Below are 20,243 nucleotides of genomic sequence, written 5' to 3' on the forward strand. Positions count from 1 at the left end.
GCTTCTCTCTAGATTGTCACTAAACACACTGTATTAAATGAGTCAAAAACATGGCTCAGTGAGTAAAGGCACTTTGCCTGACCCAGGTTCCATCGCCAGCATGCACGTGGTGTAAGGGGAGAACAGACTCCTAGAAGTTGTCCTGTAACTGCCACTCTGCATGCCCTGCCTCCCTCACATGTGCACACACAATAAAGAAAGAAATGGAATAGAATGGTAGTATGTTAAAGCTCCCCTGTTTAGCATCTGATATTTAAAATTAGGAAACACGTATAATTATTACCTTTTCTGTGTGTGCATGTATTTGTGTGTGCTCTCATGTAAGTAGATGTGTGCATGTGTGTGGAGACCCAAAACTTGCCATCAGATGTCCCAGTCTGTGTCTGCTTTATTTACTGAGGCAGGGTCAGTAGCTCCCTGGTACAGGTGGCCCACAGCCGCCTGGCTGTTACGTGGGTTCTAGGGGTACAAGCTCAGTCATCACTGCTGTGGTTAGTTCTTTAGCCTCTGAGGCACCTCCTCAGCCCTTGTTCTTGTTTTTTAGATTCAGGGACATTGTACCATTCAGGCCACAAAAGCCACATAATGCCAGGCCTGGTGATGCCTGCTCATAATCCCAGTACTCAGGAGGCTGAGGCAAGAGGATCGTGAGTTTAATTAAGGCCAACTAGGTTAAATATCATGTGCCTGCCTCTATAAACAAAACAAAATGTTGTGTTAAGTTTGATCACTAAAGGTTTTTGTTTTAAATGTTGTAATTTAGCTCTTTGTTGACTGTATCCTCAAAGCTGACTTCATCTAATGGGATGCAGATGCTATCCAGACTTGTTAAAATGAAGTTATTTTATGTAGTTATCTGTTCACATAGTGGGCCATTCAAGACCCATGCTCTCTGTCACTCCCTCAGCCTGCCCCCTTGTGGTCCAGACACTCATGTTCCCAGTGGCTTGGGAGACTCACTCCCTCACTTCACCTCCCTTGTGCACACTCTTCACTGAAGCTAAAACACAGACTGCCTCTTGTGCTGGTCGGTTTGTGTCCTCTTGTCACAAGTTAGGGTCATTGAGAGGAGTGGCCTCCGCAAGATTGGGCTATAAGCAGACATATAGGACATTGTCTTAATTAGTGATTGATGAAGGAGTGCCCTGCCCATTGTGGGTGAGGCCATCCCTGGGCTGTGGTCCTGGGCTCTATAAGAAACAGGCTGAGCACCCCCCCATGGCCTCTGCTCCTGGCTCCAGGATCCTGCCCTGCTTGAGTTCCTGCCCTCACTGCCTTTGATGATGAACTCTGATGTGAAGTGTAAGCAGAAAAAACCCTTTCCTCCCCAACTTGCTTTTGGTCATGGTGTTACATCACAGCAGTGGTGACCTTGGCTAGGACACCACCCCTGAATAGGAAACCACAGGGTTACTACTGCAATCTATAAATCCCCTTTCCCCGTCTATCTATATATGGAGAGATTCATCCTATACATTCTGTTACCCTAGAGAGCCCTGACTAATACAACCCCCAACAGGCATCCTCGTGTACAGAGCACACAGGATCATTGAGTCTTGCCAGGAAGCCTTCATTCTGCGCCTCTTCCGCCAGAAAAACAAACTCGGCTTCATCAAAGCTTTCACCGACAACGCTGTTGCCTTTGACACTGGCTTTTGTCACGTGGAAAGAGTGATGAGGAACCTTTTCATGAAGAAGCTCTACCTGTGGCCAAGGTAATGACGTACGTCATGGGGCATGCTCCATGAGCAGAAGGGCCTTAACTGAGTTGCATTTTAATGCAGTTGACAGTACAGTGTAAAATATGCTATCCAGTCTCTAAGGAAGTCCTCTTCCTCTTCTTCCTCTTCTTCTTCCTCTCCCTCCCCCTCCTCCTCCTCCTCCTCCTCTTCTTTAAACACACTTGTGTGTGTGTTTCAATTTTATGAAGACTACTAGTTGTATAATTATTCTTTTAATTGTTTCCTATTTCAGAACTAAAAGCCACCCATAAATGGTAAATGTTTTGGTGGTGGAGGCCCAGTCAGGTCAGCTCTGCCATTAGAGGCACAAAAGCAGAACCAGCAGGATTGCTCAGGGGTACAGACACTTGCCTGAGTTCAATCCCCGGGAACCACATGGAAGGAGAGAACTGACCATGGGTTGTCCTCTGAGCTCTGAGTGCACAGACACACATGCACAAGTTGATAAATAAATATATCTTTCAAAAAGAGCGAGGGCGAGGATAGTAAGATGGTTCACGGGGTTCGATCCCCAGGACCCACTAGGGTGTCCTGCAGCCACCACACATGCACTGTGGCACATGCACACCAGTAAGTGTGACAGGCCTTTTTGTTGTTTCATTTTGGTTTTTGAGAGCACTAAGCTGCCATACACAGTCGGCTGACAGGTTTTCTGGGCCTGCCTTGCCTGAGTGATGCTTGCTCGAAGTGAGGCCCAGTGTGTTCGTATGCCGTTGTGCTTCTGTTTTGTTTTTAGCTGTTGAAGCTGATTTGGAAACTGTCTCCATAGGTTCCATGTAGCAGTCAACTCATTCTTGGAACAACACAAGCCTGAAGTCGTAGAGATTCGCGTGTCCATGACTCTGGCCATGCTTGCCATCCAGACAGCCATACTGGACGTCTTAAACGCGTGTCTGAAGGAACTTAAGTACCACAACCTGTCGCTAGAAGTAGAAGACTTGTCGTTAGAAAATGCTCTGGGGAAGCCATTCGACAAGGTCCACTTCTTTTCTTCCTTTTGCTGCACAGCTGGTTAGGTTGTTGTTCTGCAGAATGGAAGGCGTTTCGGTGTTCGCCGAGTGCTTTGTAGAAATTAAACTGTAGGTGACTTAGACTGGGGCTGCTTTGCCTACTGGGAAATGGTAAGTCACAGTGACATACGGATTGCCATGTAAGCATAAGGCTGACTCTTTCAGTTATGTAGTAAGTGAATGTCTTATTGTAATGTAATCAATATCTTTATTCCAACTGACAGTATCTGGGTATCTGTAGACGACAACAGGTCTATAAAGGAATGCTTCATAATTGGACGTCCCTGAAATATACTGCCTTTTTAAAATAGGAAGTCAGGCGCAATTTTTTGTTTTAGTTTTGGATTTGGTTTGGTTTTGTGGGGCTGTTTTTGTTTTGAGGCAGGGTCTCACCACGTGGCCCTATAGTGTGTTATAGTGAATTATAGAACTCCAAAATGCGATCTTTAAGAAATTCCAGGTCACATCTAGTTTAACACACGCTCCCGTCTTTTGAATTCTGGGTCAGTCTGTGTCACTGGGAGCAGTGTGTGAGGATGCCCAGAGGAGGCTCCTGTGGATGCCATGTGCCTTCATCCTCAAGTGTGGGTAGTTTAGTGCGTGCCGAGAAGAAACCTGCCCTAGAGAAGCAGAATGCTTTCCTGAGCACTGATTTCTGTGAGACGTCACTGACAGCTGGGAAGCAGAGATTATTTTAGACATTCTTGCTCTAATCACATCTAAACGTAGACAGAGATTGCATCAGTCAGACAAAACCTTGAGGAGCCATACGTCTTCTAACAAAGTGGTCTGCTGTAGACTGGCTCTAGCCTCCTTTCACTGTAGCATCTGGTGTCTTGTGCATATGGATCCCAGTCTGGAGCATGAACCGTCAGATCACACAGATACCACGTCTGTTCAGTGTGTCTGATGAGATGCTCCTTATACTGCTGTCTCTATTCCTAAGGATCAGTCATGGTTTCCAGTGCATACCAAGCCGTTCTATCTCTGCTGTGTATGACCATGCATGTTTGTGCATGTCTGCATACATGTGCATGCATCGCTGTGTGTTGTGTCTGTGAGTGCTGAGTGCACATGTCTGGTGTGTGTTGCACATGCTCTTGAATGTACAGAGGCCAGAGTGACCTCTATTACTTCCTCGCCTCATTTCATTGAGCAAAGGGTCTTTCCCTGAATTAGAGCTGAGGTGAAACCAGACTGTCCCAGAGGTCTTCATGTCTTTGCCCGCATAGCTCCAGGGTTAGAGGCACATCCTATCTTTTTATGTGGGTGCTGGGATTTGAACTCAGGTCCTTCTTCTGCACAATGGACACTCTTACCCACAGAGCCATCTCCCCAGTCCCCTGACAGTAATGTTAAAAATAACTAAGGGAGCTTAACTCTATCTGGTCATAAAAATTACAGAAATAAGACATTATGCTTGAAAAATTAAAACATTATTAGGATTTAGTGACCTGAAACTTTCTAGCCACTTCCTTGGAAAAAAATACTAAGGAAATATTAAGAATATAAGGGAATCTTTTTGTAGTAAAATGCAAATAACAAAGCATTTAGCATCTTAAATATATTTTTACATATCTAGTAAATAACCCTTAAGGAAAGTATGGCTGTGTTAAGAAAAGCTATATTGGACATATCTTTACTTAACAGTAAATTGTATCCTTTTTCAGACAATCTGCCATTACTTGGACCCTTTGTGGCATCAGCTTGGAGCCAAGACTAAATCCTTGGTGCAGGATTTGAAGATACTAAGAACGTTACTGCAGTATCTCTCTCAGTACGACTGTGTTACTTTTCTAAATCTTCTGGAATCTCTGAGAGCAACAGAGAAGGTGTTTGGTCAGAATTCAGGTGTGAGATTAAAAATACCAATATTATTCTAAGAGCTGGTTTGAATAATGTGTTAATGAAAGGAGTGCTGTATTCAACTCATGTTATAAATTGCATTTCATGCTCAGTGCACAAGGATGTAGAGCTTTATTGGCTGCTAATGTTCCCACCTACTTAAGTTCTGTTCTGTATAATAAATATTCATCATTCCCGACAGTTTTATTTCCAGAGAAGAAGTTTGTAGTACAGACAGCCTAACTTGGGAATAGGTTGTGTTCTGGGAGTTTGGTTGGTAGAAACTTAAGATTAATTTTACTCAAAGACATTTCATCCACTAGAATGTCAAAGGCTTATGAGATTCGTGTAGAAGTGCACACGTGTACAGTGACTGTAATGCTAACTACCAGAGATGCTGAGCTGTCGGGTCAAATATGTGCAATTGATAATTTTCACTACTTCCTCAGGACTTCCTCAAGTAACAAAGTACAGACCTTGGGATATAACACCATGATAGAGTGCATACCCAGCATATGTAAGGCCCTGGATACAGTCCCCAGTGTCATGGGGGGAAGGAGGGAGGATAAAGCACCATGGTAGAGTACATACTTAACACATGTAAGGCCCTGCATGCAGTCCCCAGTGTCATGGACATACAAAAAGGATGAAGTGCAGAGGTACATGAGAAAGAACTCGTTAGTTGGTGTCACTGCCTTGGATTATGCAAGGTTATATGTGGAGTTCTCCAATACCTCCTTGGAAATGTCCACATGGTTATCTTAGAATTACTATAAGCAGAGTTTTGAGATCTCATACCCATACAAACCTCTTGAGGAGTCAAGGAGGCCCTGGGCCACATTTTGAAAACCACTGGTCTAGCCAAGCAGAGGCTACAGCAATAAGAGAGAATTAGACACAGTTGTGAAAGCAAGATGGCAGCCAGTGGTCTATGTGGGTCATGTGAGTATCAAGAGTATTTAAAACTGACACTAATTGAAGCCCTTTTTTTAAAAAAAAAATTCTATTAGGTTGGCTTTTCCTGGATGCTAGCACCTCCATGTTCGTGAATGCTCGTGCCCGAGTTTACCGTGTCCCAGATGTCAAACTGAGCAAAAAGACCAAAACATCGGAGAAGATGGCAGGTCCAGAAGAGCAAGGTCAGGCCTTACATATGTCTCTGTTCACAGTGGCCGCAAGGGCCACAGTGGTGTGGAAGCAGGTGTCAGCCTAAAGCAGATGTAGCATCTCCTGTTATGCATAGAGATGTGTACAGAGCGTGGGAAGAGCACTCAGTGAAACCAGGATGAGATCCATGGCCAGAGGACACCAGTGTCAAAGTCCAGACATCAGGCAAGAGTGTTCTCACTGCTATATAGGAAACAGTTCAACTGTTACTATCTTGGGCACTTAAAGTCTTAGTGAAACATTTTAGCATTTAAAGATCTGTTCAAAATAGTCTATCATATGTTTGAATACTTACAGAATAGAAAAATAGCTGTTGCCTGCTTTTGTCCATGTTCAGGGTTGTAGAAAGCACAGGCCTATTAGATACTGTCAGGCGGCAGCAGTGGTGTCTCGCGCCTTTAATCCCAGGGCTCTGGAGGCAGAGACAGGCGGATCTCTGTAAGTTCCAGGACAGCCAGGACTACACAGAGAAACCCTGACTCTAAAAGAGAGAAAAGGAGCAAGGAAAAGAAATAATGAGCATGGCTGCCTCCCTCCCCCCTGCTTTGTGTAACTGCTTATGGGCAGCATCACAACTGACATTGAAAGATCCCACGCAGAGAGACCCTTACTCAAGTCTTGGGAAATCGCGGACCCCAGACACAGAGAGACCATTTTGGATGTAATAAGCAAAGGTGAGGTTTATTACAGAGACCTATTACAGAGACACATATCCCACGCAGGAGACAGAGGTGTCGACCCGAGAGGCTGGGAGAAAGAGTATTTAAAGGCAGAGGCTGTGAGCCCAGGGGATGGGGGATGTCAAAGGGGAAGGCACCACAAGTTACAGGATTGTTCTATGGCTCCAGGAGATAAGGGGACGCCAGAAGGTTTTATGGCCCCCTGGTTCCTGGAACAGAGCTACTAAATCAGGAGAAGGGTAGGGTCTTCAGGTCCTCATTATTTTTAAAAGTTTGTCAAAACTGATGAAGCATCTGTATTTGAAACACCTCTGGTTAGGCTTGGGCCGCAGGTTTCCTGGGGTGCTCTCTGTAGGACGCAATGGCTGGAAAGCACAAGTAGGGGCTTAAATAAACATCACAGGGGCAGAACAAAGAACAGTTACTCACACCGGGTGATAAGCAAAGTAGTTCTCTTGCATTCCTTTTCTTTATCTTTATGGCCTGTTACTCCTGAGTTTGTGGCTTTTGGGGCTTATTCTTTTAATTTTATATTTTTAAACCTTAAATTTGTATAATTTTCCTTTCAACATCACTGAGCAGGCTCCATCGGCTGTGCACATGGCCTGTCCACCCGCCACCTCTGCACATTTCAGCTAGACTTGTCGGGAGGCTTTTCCTGGGAAGCAGCTCCTGTGTTGCGTGGTAGAAGCCTAAGGACAGCCATTCACAGCGATGTTAGTTTCTGGTGTGGGAAAGCCTCTGGCATGGTTTTAGCTGAACATCATACAGAATAAGGTTATCATTTATTTTTGTACGGAAACAAAAAAAGAACTGGTCCTAGAAAGCAATCCAAAGTGGGAGGCGCTGACTGAAGTCCTGAAAGAAATCGAAACAGAAAATAAGGAGAGTGAAGCCCTTGGTGGCCCAGGTAGGAACAAAGGAGGTGGTGACATTGGCCTTGTCTTTGTTGTTTCTGAGACAGGATCTCATTGGCCCAGATTGGCCTGGAGCTTGCTTGCATCTGAGGCCGGCCTTGGCGTTCTGCTTCCCCTTCCTCCTGCGTCCCAGTACTGGACCCCAGGCAGGAGCCACCATCCAGCACACAGGTGTCCGGTCGGTCCCCTCCCTGGAGCCAGCGTTGCTTCGGTTCCTTTGCTCGCTGAGCTTTTCCCCGGGTTGAGTCATTTTGTATTCAGGAAGCACAGTCTGCACTGCTCAGCTTCTCGGGGCTTCTATTAAAGATTGAGCACATTTCCATGTATGTATTCACCAGGATTTAAACCTAGACTCCCCAGGAATCAGCTACTGGCCCTCTGTTTTATACGCCCAGCCACGTGTCCTTCCAAAGAGGCTTAAATGTCTCGTTTGACCGAGTCCTAGAAAAACAGTTCCAGTTGTAGGCCTTCTGCCTTCCAACATGAGCACAGATGAGCACAGTAGACTAAGACAGAAGTGTAAATAAAAAATTAAACTAGATAGAGAGTAAATGCATGTTTGAAAATACTGATTTTTTTTTTTAAAGATTTATTTATTTTATGTAGGTGAGTACACCGTTGCTTTCTCAGACACCAGAGGCGGACATCAGATCCCATTACAGATGGTTGTGAGCCACCATGTGGATTCTGGGAATTGAACTCAGGACCTCTGGAAGAGCAGTCAGTGCTCTTAACCGCTGAGTCCTCTCTCCAGCCCCTGCAGAGTACTAAGGCAAGCGGGGTGGTGTGCTGGGCACGGGGAATGAGACAAAGTGTAATGACACTGAGGACTCCACTGGGAAACCCATGGCTGTGCCCTAACCTTAGTGTTTCTAAAGTCACTCAAGGGGCTGGAGAGACAGCTCAGTGGTTAAGAGCACTTGCTGCTCTTGCAGTGGAGGACAGTTCAGTCCCAGCACCCACGTTAGACAGCTCAAGACCTCTAGTGCCCTCTTCTGGCCCCCACAGGTATCTGCATGTTCACACTCACATCTTTTTTTAAAGGGCATTCAATCCCTATATGAGTAGATCCTGGTGCTAATTACCCAGAACTTAGAGTACTGTGGCCCACAACCCAACATTGCACATGCCCACTTGGGAAAGAATAATAAATATGGGGATGAGGCAAGATTTTCTCTAGCAGACAGTGAGGATATTGACTTTAGTGTATTTTCCTCTAGATTTCTTTCACATGTTTTCTGTTTCACGTTGTAACGTCAATAGGATGTGCCCACCCCTTGGCCTGCAGTCAAGGATAGCTACGCATATGGCCTGACACAAAAGCTTGTACTTGAAGTTTTATGAGGGGGCTGGTGAGATGGCCCAGTGGGTAAAGCCTTTCCTGACAAACCAGATGACCTGAGTTCATTCCCTGGAAGCCACGTGGTGGTAGAGGAGAACAAGGTTCTCTGACCTGTGCACACACTAAATAAACTAAGTAAAATGAATGAATTAATGGCTCAGTGGTCAAAAGTACTGACTGCTCTTCCCGAGGTCCTGAGTTCAATTCCCAGCAACCACATGGGGGCTCACAACCATCTGTAATGGGATCTGATGCCCTCTTCTGGTGTTGTCTGAAGACAGTCACAGTGTACTTATATATAATAAATGAATAAATCTTTTTAAAAACTTTTAATTAAAAAGCTGATGGGATTTTGTGACTTTTTTATAACTTGATTATAACTTGATTGCATAGTTCTCAAGCAGCTAACATAAACTTTGTATACCAGACTACCTTGAACTTAGAGCCGTCCTCCTGCCTCTGCTTCCTAAATGCTGGGACTCACTCGAGGTGTGTTATGACATTGGTTTTTATAAGGCTCATTTTCATTTTCCTTAGCTAACCGTAACCATTAATCACATATACATAGCAACTGTAATGAGACGTCGAAAATGTTGACATTAGTGACCTGCGTTCAGCAGGTCTTTAATACATGTAGTCTTGTTTGCCTTGGCCAACTTAAACTACACCAGTTTGCTTGCTCTTTCTTAGTAATAATGGCATCATCTATCATTGCTGATTTCTGTCTTTACAGTTTTTAATCCTGTTTTTATTGCTCTAAAATCAACCATTAGATACAATCTTCTGAAAATTATTCTTCTACTTTTAAGGCTAGAAAATCACCTCCATCTTGGGAGTGAAGACAAGCCATCTTTTCTTGTGATTAAGATTGTACATTTAACTCTATAATCCATTGGAAATGTGTTTTAGTGTCTAAGAGCCTCTAGAAAATTATTATTTGAAGCTTCATTAAAACCTCCGTGGTACCTTGGCTCTAACTGGCTTCAGCTTTGCCCTTTGAATTGGTCCAGAGGTGAAAGCATGTGCTTGCTACCCAAGCCCCCTTTTGAACAATTTGTAAATAGGCTCTTTAGGGAGGGTAAGATGCCTTCCTTTAGGGCACTCAGGGCAGCCCCAGGGAACCAAGAATGGGAGTGAGTGAGCAAGCAAGCAAGCAAGCAAGCATCCGTTCTCTCTAATTGCAGGCCAGGTGCTGATCTGTGCGAGCGATGACCGCACATGCTGCCAGCTCAGAGACTACCTGACTGCTGGCGCAGAAGCCTTCCTACTGCGGCTCTACAGGAAAACCTTCGAGAAGGACGGCAAAGCTGAAGAAGTATGGGTAAATTTTAGAAAGGGAGATGGCCCAAAGAGAACTATGAAATCTGACAAAAGACCCAAAGATGCCCAAAACAAAGAGCGTGCTTCCACCAAAAGGGGTGCTCTCAAAAGGAAGAAGAAGCGAGAGCTGACTCTGACGCAAGTGTTGGGGACTGCTGAGGAGCCGCCAGAGGAAGGGGCTGTGGAGGAAGACCTACACAAACAGACCGGAAGTAGCCCAGAAGTCTGCGGGGGAGAGATTCAGCATGAATCATTTGATTTAAACGTGTCATCTGATGCAGCCTATGGCATACTGAAAGAGCCCCTGACCATCATCCATCCGCTTCTGGGATGCAGCGACCCCTATGCCCTGACACGAGTACTGCACGAGGTGGAGCCTAGATACGTGGTTCTGTATGATGCAGAGCTCACTTTTGTTCGGCAGCTGGAGATCTACAGGGCCAGCAGGCCTGGGAAACCTCTGAGGCAAGTCTGTGCCTGGTAGTTCTTCGGGCTTTAATGCAAAAGCTGTTTGGCCTGCATGGTGGTTTTCTTACCTTTAACCCAAGATGATGCTGGTTTGAGGCTGCTTTCTGGTGAGTAAGAGAAGCTCAGATGGATGCCAGCCACCTAGGCTAAACTGCAAGCCTCCAGCGCCCCTGGCGTTTTCCCTTCCTACTCACATTCTCTCTTTATGTATGAGTGTGTCCTTTCAGGTACAGTATCTGGAAAGTCTAGGACATTGATAATGTTCTGTGCAATACCAAAGTAATATGCTAATGACTTAGCCAAATGTTATTAATCTTCTGAAACACCCTATAAACTCTTAAACATTTGTCCTTATGGTTGTGTGCACACCATCCCAGCTTACAGGACTTGTTAATGCCTTCCACCTTTCTGGGGGCTGCAGGGGCCACCCACACTCATATTAGACAGAGAGCACCTCTACCTACTGAGCCATCCCACCATCTCACGGCTCACAAACTTACGAAGTGACTTGAGTCTTTCTCATAAAACTAACATGTTTCAGTGGTAGAGCGCTTACCTAGGAAGCGCAAGGCCCTGGGTTCGGTCCCCAGCTCCGAAAAAAAGAACCAAAAAAAAAAACTAACATGTTTTAGGAATTACTATACCAAGTTTCTTGGGTTTCTAGAAATACCTTTAAAAATCTACCGATCTATCAGATGAGAAAGAATACAGTGTTCTCGCTCTCCAGCTAACTAAAGGGAAATAAATATCAAAATTAATCTCCTGAACTCAGTCTGAACCAGAAACACAGCCAAGAGAAACCTTTGGAACAGGGTAAGTAAGGCAGCCTTTCACAGCAGAGGCAATAGAGGCAGCACAAAAGGTGCCCAGGGGTAGAGACCCTGCGAGAGCATTGTCTAATAGCTACAGCCTGCTAGCCTCCAGCTCCCACCTAGCTTATGTGCACCTGGCTTCCTGCCCAAGAACAGGGCACTGCCTGTCAAGGGCAGAAGAGATCTGGAAATTCAGCCGCTCACGCTCAATGGGAAGCTCAGACTCAGAAATGGAAGTTGTTGGCCTCAGTCACATATCATCCATGAAGCAGCTGGAATCGCCTAACTCAGCCAGTGACCTTTCCCCTCTCTAACGTCAGAGTAAGACGTCTGGGGAGATGTGTGCTGCAAGTAAAGCAGGCTTAAGAGGAGACACCTCTAATGGGAATGGGGTGGTGGGAACACTCGATTCAGCCTCAGCCGCAAACAAGAAAGAAGCGAGTTCTTAATTGATTTTTTAAAAGACATTTATTTTTAATGGTGTGTGTGTGTGTGTGTTCCAGTTGTCAAAGATGGCAGAGGAGGGAGTAAAAGCTGGAGTTACAGGCAGCGCTAAGCTACCCAGTGTGAGTGATGGAAGCTGAACTCTGGTCCTCAGGAAGCACTCCTACCCAACAAGCCCTCTCTTCAGCCCCACAGCAAAGCCCTTTATAGACCCCAAACAGGAAAAAGACACAAATTAAGGTTCCCAATGTTATCCATGTGTGAAACATCCCTGGCCCCCTTCTGCTGTGACATAGATGAGGGGACTGAGAAAGCACAGGGGGAAAGGTCTGAGCTGTTAATTCATTCGCTTGTCATTGACATTGCATTTCCCTAAGCTGGCTTTAATGATGATCTCCCACTTCTAAGCTATCATCTGGCAGAAGTTCAAAGAAAAGGTTTTTTTAAAAAGCTTTTTTGTTTATAGTTATGAAGAATTCTTATCCTCTAGTTCTAGCTCAGTGTTTACCTGAACTGTGTTCTTCCTTTTGCTGAAAAGAAAAAAAACTTCCCTGGGTGACAGCCCTACTGAGCAGGCAGGTGGGAGCCTGCATGCTGGGTGGGGTGGGGGAGGTCTTACTTCTCAATGTCTTGAGCCTCCAGCGCTGCTGCTCTAGATGCTCCCCTGTGCTGTACCTTGTAGGGACTAAGAATAAAAGAGTCTTATCCCGCAGGGTTTACTTTTTTGTATATGGAGGCTCCACAGAAGAGCAGCGCTACCTGACTGCTCTGTGCAAAGAAAAGGAAGCGTTCGAAAAGCTCATAAGGTGAGGCATGTGGCCCTCAGGAACCATGCTGTGCCTGTCCTTCTGAGTCCTACTCTGGTGGGAATATTAAAAGGTCACACTCCAGTCAGAGATCTGCTTGGAAGGACTCATTATTAGGTTGCTACAGCAAAAGGACACAGCTAAGCACCACCAGGAAAGTCACAGAGTTCAGGAGCCAAACAGGAGTAAAGTCTTCTGAACCATGGAGGTGCACTCAAATCTACCTGCAGCCACAGGCCACGGCACATGCAGTCATGGCAGCAGAGACACTCGTTCAGCCTTGGTGTCCACAGCCTTCATTGAAGCTTGGCCTCATAGGCCCAGCACCCCTGTGAGCGACTCGGTCTCTAACTGCAGCATGCCAGATCAAAAGCAGGCACTCAGCAGCAACCACAGGGAGCATATTCTGACCAAACACTTGTCCCTGTAACCGCAGGCCTGCAGAGCTCAGTGCACATCCCTGAGATCTCACTCTGGCCAGCCATGAGCACGCAGGCCTTTCTTGGAATTTTGCCAAGCTTGAGCACCTGTGCACTGCTCTGCTGTTCTCTCCTCTTTGGTGCCCTGTTGTTGCCAGGGAGCTGATGGGCTATGAGGCTGGAGTCCCCTAAAGCTTCAGCTGCTGCCTCTCCCCTGGTTCATCAAGGAGTCTAGTTGAGAGAAAGGAGCCAGTAGTGGTAGTGAGCTGTGCACCCCCATACAACTGCTGGCTTATACAGATGACTGGTCATCAGAGATGGAGCCATCATCAGGGTAGACGACCCACGTAGCATCCCGGGTTAGTTCACTTTCAGAGTATTTTACCTAAAACCTAGCATCACTTTTTTCCTAAACTCAGTGCCTACTTATAAATACAGGCTTCCACTTTGCACAGCAATCAAGTGGTTACACCATGTAGGGCCTTAGGAAGCTTATTCTCCCAGATTGTGTGCTGGTGTTTTTTTTTTTTTTTTTTTTTTTTCGGGGCTGGGGACCGAACCCAGGGCCTTGCGCTCGCTAGGCAAGCGCTCTACCGCTGAACTAAATCCCCAACCCCGGTGTTTGTTTTTAAAATACAAAGCTGCATGTGGTATATTGCCAGTAGGGCATTTGCACCTTGCCTGAGAAAATTTACTGTGACAGTAAGAGAGCAGACTTTTGCCAAGACCTCCATGGGAGATGTTATAAGAGCAACACTGGGCTGCCATTTAAACTAACCAGAGAGGAATGAATCAGGAGGACAGGGAGAAAATGAGGGCTTCTCAGCTGGCTTAGAGAGAAGAAGACTGCAGACAAGTAGAGAGCAGATTCAGTTGCTGGAGAGTAAGGGTAAGGTGCTACCTGATGGACAAGTAAGCGGTTCACAGTGAACAGTCAAGATCACTAGCTCGGCTTTGCTGTAAGACACTCAATGCAGAAGAGGGCTTGCCTGATGCCATCCACAAAGGCTCCTCAGCTGCTCCTTCCCACCTCACCTCACATCATTAGAGCCGTTCACCTGCTGCTCAACATCCCAGCACTGCAAGCCAGCACGGGCTACACAGTGAGAAAAGGGGAGTCATTGGCACTAAAGCAACAATAGCAAACCTCAGTGCCTGATGTAGGTAAGGAGTGAGTGCCTTTGACTCTGGTGGAGACGACTAAGGTCCTGCGTGCTGCTCAGCGAGACCTGCTTTCTTTATTATCTGCAGCTCCTTCCTGGGGTGTAAATTTTCTCAGAAATGGAAACAGCACCAGTCGCTTGAGAGCAGACCTCTGATGTCTCAGTGTAACCTTGGATAACCTTTGCATGTGTGAGATTCCAAGACCCCACCCAGTGCGTTCTTTGCACCCTGTAGTCAGTCTTTTCAGATAGATTTTATTGGCATTATCCCCATTTTACAGATAAAAAAGTACAAATCGAGACAAGGAGCCACTGAAAGACTTGTTCCAGGTCATACTGCCAATAAGAACTAGATCTCTGCTCCTGATTGTGTTATCCACCCACAGATGGCACATTCATCAGGAAGTGTCCCCCACACTCCCCCCTGTACCTCATACCCCCATGTGATCTGTGGCTTAACTTGTGAAAGTGGGAGAAAGAGAGAAAACGATATTGAGGACCCGCTGGCTCTCAGTATCTTGACGGTTTGCCTTTGTCCTCTGGGGCACATTGGGTGTGATGAGAGTTGCTGCTGGGGTCAATGACAGGCAAGGGTTTACTCACAGAGCCCCTGGCCCTGGCCTAGGGGGTGGTAAGGAAGCCAGAACCATTCTGTTTTCCATAGTGTTTAAGGAAGTCGTGCTCTGGCGCGTCTCCGGAAAATGCATGTTGTTCAGGCCTGGGGAGACACACCCCTCTTGCATCTCTTAGCTGGTCTGCTGAAGTTCTCCGCTCTGTGGGCTTGTTCATGGTTATTTTGCTTCCTCAGTTCTGCTGCAGGCCTCAAGAGAAGCCGGTCCAGCTGCACATGCTGTGGCACCAGGCACAGATTAGACTCTTAGTGCTTAAGCCTGGTGAGGTAATCGTCACATGCTCAGTGGTTTTAAGCAGGAACCACCCAGGTTACTGTGGTCCAGGAACACATCCTAACACATGTGTATGAGACACTGGGTTACTCTGAAGACCAGAAGGGTTGTATGAACATATTTGGTACATTTGTTTTTGTGTTTCATGTGTGTGTCTGTTCATGCATGTATGCATGCACACCATGTGAAGGTCAAGACAGCTTGCAGGAGTCCGTTCTCACACCAAGTAGAAGAGTGGTGGAGCTTGGACTCAATGGCAAGCACCTGGACCCACTGAGCCATCTGCCAGCCCAGTGATCACATTTATATCCTGATCCCTTAAGAGTAGGGAACACTCCATAATGCTTGCAAGCACACCCTCGGGGAGTGGCTGCTGTCCCCAGCTCTTTCCCAGATGCTGTCATCTGTTGTAATGGCTGACATAAGCTTTATCCATGTATTGACCTTGACTCTCCTTTGAACTAAAGGTGGCTGACGGGGCCTCCCACCTGCCGTACAGCAGGTTGGGGCAAGCTCAGTTATATCAGACACTTTAAAGGAGCTTCTTGTTTGCACTCTAGAGGGTGGCAAAGGAGGCCAGTGGTTTGGCTGGGCTCCCCTGGCACCCGTCCTCCCGTTTGTTTATTTCTAATGTATCTCTTGCGTTCACCTTACCCTCCAATCATGTGTCAGAGACATCCTCTTGCCTCAGCCTCTTGAGTCCTGTATTATAGGTGTGCACCCCGACTGCCAGCGTATAAATCATCTTAGAGATTAGATTTTCAGAAGATTAATCTAGAGCATTGAGATTAGTCAAGTGGTGCTTATGTAATTGTTTCCCAGGGAAAAAGCTAGCATGGTTGTCCCTGAAGAACGGGAAGGCAGAGATGAAACCAACCTGGACCTGGCAAGAGGCACAGCAGCCATGGACACTTCCACTGACACTCGGAAAGCTGGTAAGCCCCACCCTGAGCCTAGCACCATTTCTGCCTTTAGAGGAAGCTGTGAAACCGCAGAGCCACATAGCTGAGCTTTTTATATAAACTCTTAAAAACATGAATTGGGCAGGGGAGATTGTTCACTGGTAAGGAGCTCTTGACTGTTCTTGCAGAGAACTTGAGTTCCATTCAGCACCTACACCAGGCAGCTCACAACTGCCTATAGATTTAGCACCATCCTGTGGCCTCTCAGGGACATGCACTCCTGTGCTGCATATAAACTCATGCAGGCACACACACATATGCATGATTTAAATAATAATAAATTATTTTTAATGAAAAGGAAATGATTTGGGGAGACAGCAGGTGAACTCTACCAGTAAAGCCTTCAGAGATCTAATTGGGCTCTGTACTTGAGGAACCAGTTGACTCCCACAACAGCTGAAGGATGATTTCCCCAAGTCCCTGTGCCTGTAGTCTCAGGGTCACATGTTACTGGGACTTCCTAAGGGAACACAGGCACCCTCCCAGCTCCAAAGCGTTTTCTGCTTCTTGATATCTCTCAACTCCTGGGTGTTTGGCATGCTACCAAGGTCCGCTGGACTCCAAGTATAGCACCCTTATTCACAAGGACTTCCACTTCCGTGTAAGCTGATGTCAGCCGAGCAGCCTAAGAGAAACAGTAGGGTTAAAGATGATTTAACCTCTGCCAACATTGGGTACACTTAGACCTAAGGTGAACAGTTTTCATGCCTTCCCAGTGGTGTTCTGCCTGCCATGGTTCAGAAACAACAGAGCCAGCTGCTTGTGCACTGAAACCCTGAGCCTAAGGACTGCCTTCCTTCCCTTGTTTTACCTGCATTTGTCAGGGGCTAGAGAGAGAGGACTGGAGAAATGGCTCAGAGGTTAGAGACTTGCATGAAGGCCTGAAAATCTTAGTTCCAAGGCCCCTCCTACTGGGTAGCGAGAGAAAAGCCATTGTGAGAACTGTGCTCTAATCTCCACACATGTGCGGTGCCCACGCGGCCTGCCATGCTTATTAAAGCTGTGAGGGTGCTAGTCTGGAACGCAGAGATTCTGCGTCTGTGCTGAACTGGGCTCTCATCCCAAAGGCACAGGGTGGAGAGGGCCTCGGGCGGCACGCTCTAGGGAGCCCTGCTTCAGAATGTCTGTACCCTTTATGAAGCAGACTCTGTCTTGCCTGGTGAGCTTTTGGGAAGAACTGTAGCCTGTAAGGCAGGATGGAGGAGGTGAGGTCCTGCTCAAGGTGCCACACACAAAGCAATTCCTAGAGCTCTGCGCTTTGGAAGCCGGAGTTCCCTGTTGGTACTGTAAACATTACACAGACTCAGTGACTTGAGAGCCGCACACTGACCTTTCAGGTCTGTAGGCTATGCAGATCCCCATTGGCTGCCACTCATTAGCTTCAGGGCTGTTTTCTTCCTGCAGGTCTGTAGAAGAGCCATCCCCTTGTTTTTCCAGTGTCTTAGAGTCTACCTGAGGTCCTGGCTCATGGCCCTTCCTCTACCCTCATAGCCATGCTGATGTCTTCTCTGACCCTAGTGCCTCTCCCTTTCCTCACTGCTGAACCAGGCCAAGTTGTCTGTTCTCTGTTGTTATAACAAATACCTCATGAAACAACTTAGAGGGGGATAACTGGACCTATGTTAAAGGCCTCAGTCCACACCCAGCCAGCCTCATTATTCCTAGGCCTATGATGAGTCAGAACTGTGGTGGAAGGCTGTGGGACATGAAAGTTGTTCATTTGTGACAGCAAGCAGACAAATGTCTGGGTAAGTGCAGGACACCTCCTAGTGGCCTGCCCTGGTGGTCTGCCTCCTCTGGTGGCCCTATCTCCCAGTGGTCCATTCGGCTGTGACCTCATCTCACTACCTTCCTCTGGCCTCCACACATGGGCTCAACATAGCTGCACATACACATGCCCACACACAATCCCTCGCATACACATGTTCACATATACACACACAGATAACACTCATACCCAAATGAGGTTCTTAAAGCAGCAGCATTAACATCCCTGGGGTTTGTTGAAAATGTACTTTTTGAGCCTTTGATTCCACATCTGCATTGTTCTGCTTGCTCTGTAGCCCCAGGTATGCGCATTAGTATGTAAGCTGCTCCCAACATCTTCCCTTCCCATCTCTAGACCCAAAGGTAATGGCAACAGCTCAGAAGGCAGTCTGCTTAGCCCCTACAGCACATAGGGCCTGGAGATATAAGAACCAGCACATGCATGCATACATACATATACACATAAATACATACTCTCCATGAGGGAGCAGAGGAACCAGAGCAAAGGTGTTTGTGTGCCATTGTAAATCATAAACTATGAGTGCAGTCTAACTTTCCTATTGACTCCATTCAGAGTGATAGAAAGTGTTACAGCTATTCACCTGTTTAATAACAGAAACATTTAACCCTATGCAAAGTCATCTCTAAGTACTCTTCCCTGTGCCACGACCTAAATTCCCCTTTTCATAGGTGGCCAGGAGCGGAACGGCACACAGCCCAGCATCGTGGTGGACATGCGTGAGTTTCGGAGCGAGCTCCCATCTCTAATCCATCGGAGGGGCATTGACATAGAGCCAGTGACTCTGAAAGTGGGTGATTACATCCTGACACCTGAGCTGTGTGTGGAGCGCAAAAGTGTGAGCGACCTCATTGGCTCGCTGCACAGTGGCCGCCTATACAGCCAGTGCCTAGCCATGTCCCGCTACTACCGGAGGCCTGTGCTACTCATCGAGTTTGACCCGAGCAAGCCCTTCTCCCTGGCACCACGGGGTGCCTTCGTCCAGGAGATGAGCAGCAGTGATGTGAGCTCTAAGCTCACACTCCTCACCTTGCACTTCCCACGCCTGCGGCTGCTCTGGTGCCCCTCGCCCCATGCCACAGCCGAGCTGTTTGAGGAGCTGAAGCAGAACAAGCCACAACCTGATGCGGCCACAGCCATGGCCATCACCGAAGACTCAGAGACGCTACCTGAGTCAGACAGGTATAACCCTGGCCCCCAAGATTTTGTGCAAAAGATGCCTGGGGTCAATGCCAAGAACTGTCGCTCCCTGATGAATCAAGTGCAGAACATCGCAGAGCTGGCCACCCTGTCCCTGGAGCGACTCACGGGTATCCTGGGGCACTCGGGAAATGCCAAGCAGCTGCATGACTTCCTGCACACTGCCTATGCAGACTTGGTGTCCAAAGGCAGAGTGAGAAAGTGACTGTTCTCACAGGGCTACGTATCGTCATTTGCATAGCATTCATTCTTTCCCCAGGCAATTAGGGCCTGGCATTCTGTCCCCCAGGGCATTTGTCCAGAAGCCAGGATTTCCCCCTGGGCTCTGTGCTGAGGTGTGTGTTTACCCCCTCTTGCTGGCTCTTGCCCCTCTGTGCTCTGTCTATGCCATGCCTGCAGTGACCCATTTTCAGTAAGGTGTGGTGAGATCATGCCCCTTGAAGCAAACACAACCCAGTTTGCTTCTCAGGCTAGTGGAAGCACGCCATCTTGGTCCTAACACTGGCTACACAGGGCTTGGTAGGCCTGAGACACGGCTAACGAGCCGTGTTCCTAACGAGCTTCTTCACCTCCCACTCACAGAGACAAACTGGCTCACTAGTCTCCTGGTCACCAGGTATATGTAACATGTACTGTGACTCGGTTGTTTAAACCAGTGTTTTTAACAGAATTAATTGCTTATGGACAAGATTTGATGAGTTAATAAAGGGCTCCTCAGAATTCTTGGCTTCTAAATGTTTGATCTCCAAATTCCTACTCTGAACCCAAATAACGAGTCCAAGTGTCCCCTAGACCTCACTGACATAAGATACCAGTGCCATACCAGAAGCACACCATCTCTGCCCTGCCCGTGGTTGTGTCTTGACTGCTTCTCCTTGCCTGGGTAAGGACTGAATGTGAGCAAGGGGGTTCAGGTGCTTTCTAATGTGGGTTTCTCTCCTTCTTCCTAAAGGATTGTGGGTAAATGGATAAATTGGTGCAGAGAACACAAAAATTCAGAAAAAAAATACATAGTTTGTTTAAAGACCCACAAACCAATCTCATGATTGATTTAGACTGGATTTTCTGTGTTAAAGTGGGATTCATCGGGGTTGGGGATTTATCTCAGTGGTAGAGCGCTTGCCTAGCAAGCGCAAGGCCCTGGGTTCGGTCCCCAGCTCCGAAAAAAAAAAAAAAAAAAGAAAAAGAAATGGGATTCATCACATCTTCATGTTGTTGTAAACTGCGATACTTAAGCATTAGCTGCTTATGTGTT

General features: G+C 46.9%; 1 protein-coding gene across 15 annotated transcripts in view; it reads left to right on the top strand.

Annotated features, from left to right (window-relative positions):
- Ercc4l1 (excision repair cross-complementing rodent repair deficiency, complementation group 4-like 1) overlaps positions 1 to 20,022 on the top strand; it is a 28,544-nt gene extending 8,522 nt beyond the window's left edge. The window contains exons 1-9 of one of the 15 annotated variants that reach the window (XM_087569269.1): positions 1,522 to 1,715; positions 2,512 to 2,719; positions 4,423 to 4,603; positions 5,608 to 5,734; positions 7,242 to 7,354; positions 9,888 to 10,488; positions 12,461 to 12,553; positions 15,863 to 15,975; positions 18,460 to 19,708. In XM_087569269.1, the coding sequence (XP_087425395.1) occupies positions 1,675 to 1,715; positions 2,512 to 2,719; positions 4,423 to 4,603; positions 5,608 to 5,734; positions 7,242 to 7,354; positions 9,888 to 10,488; positions 12,461 to 12,553; positions 15,863 to 15,975; positions 18,460 to 19,193 (2,211 nt within the window). In that variant the 5' untranslated portion in view covers positions 1,522 to 1,674 and the 3' untranslated portion in view covers positions 19,194 to 19,708. Of the gene's footprint in view, positions 1 to 1,519; positions 1,716 to 2,511; positions 2,864 to 4,422; positions 4,604 to 5,607; positions 7,355 to 7,426; positions 7,540 to 9,887; positions 10,599 to 12,460; positions 12,554 to 15,862; positions 15,976 to 18,459 lie in introns of those variants that run through there. The other 14 variants (XM_087569270.1, XM_087569272.1, XM_087569263.1 and 11 more) reach the window with 14 other exon arrangements.
- Positions 20,023 to 20,243: the final 221 nt, after the last annotated feature.

The sequence above is a fragment of the Rattus norvegicus genome, chromosome 10, assembly GCF_021556685.1.
Source record: "Rattus norvegicus strain SHRSP/BbbUtx chromosome 10, alternate assembly SHRSP_T2T, whole genome shotgun sequence".
Classification (NCBI taxonomy): domain Eukaryota; kingdom Metazoa; phylum Chordata; class Mammalia; order Rodentia; family Muridae; genus Rattus; species Rattus norvegicus.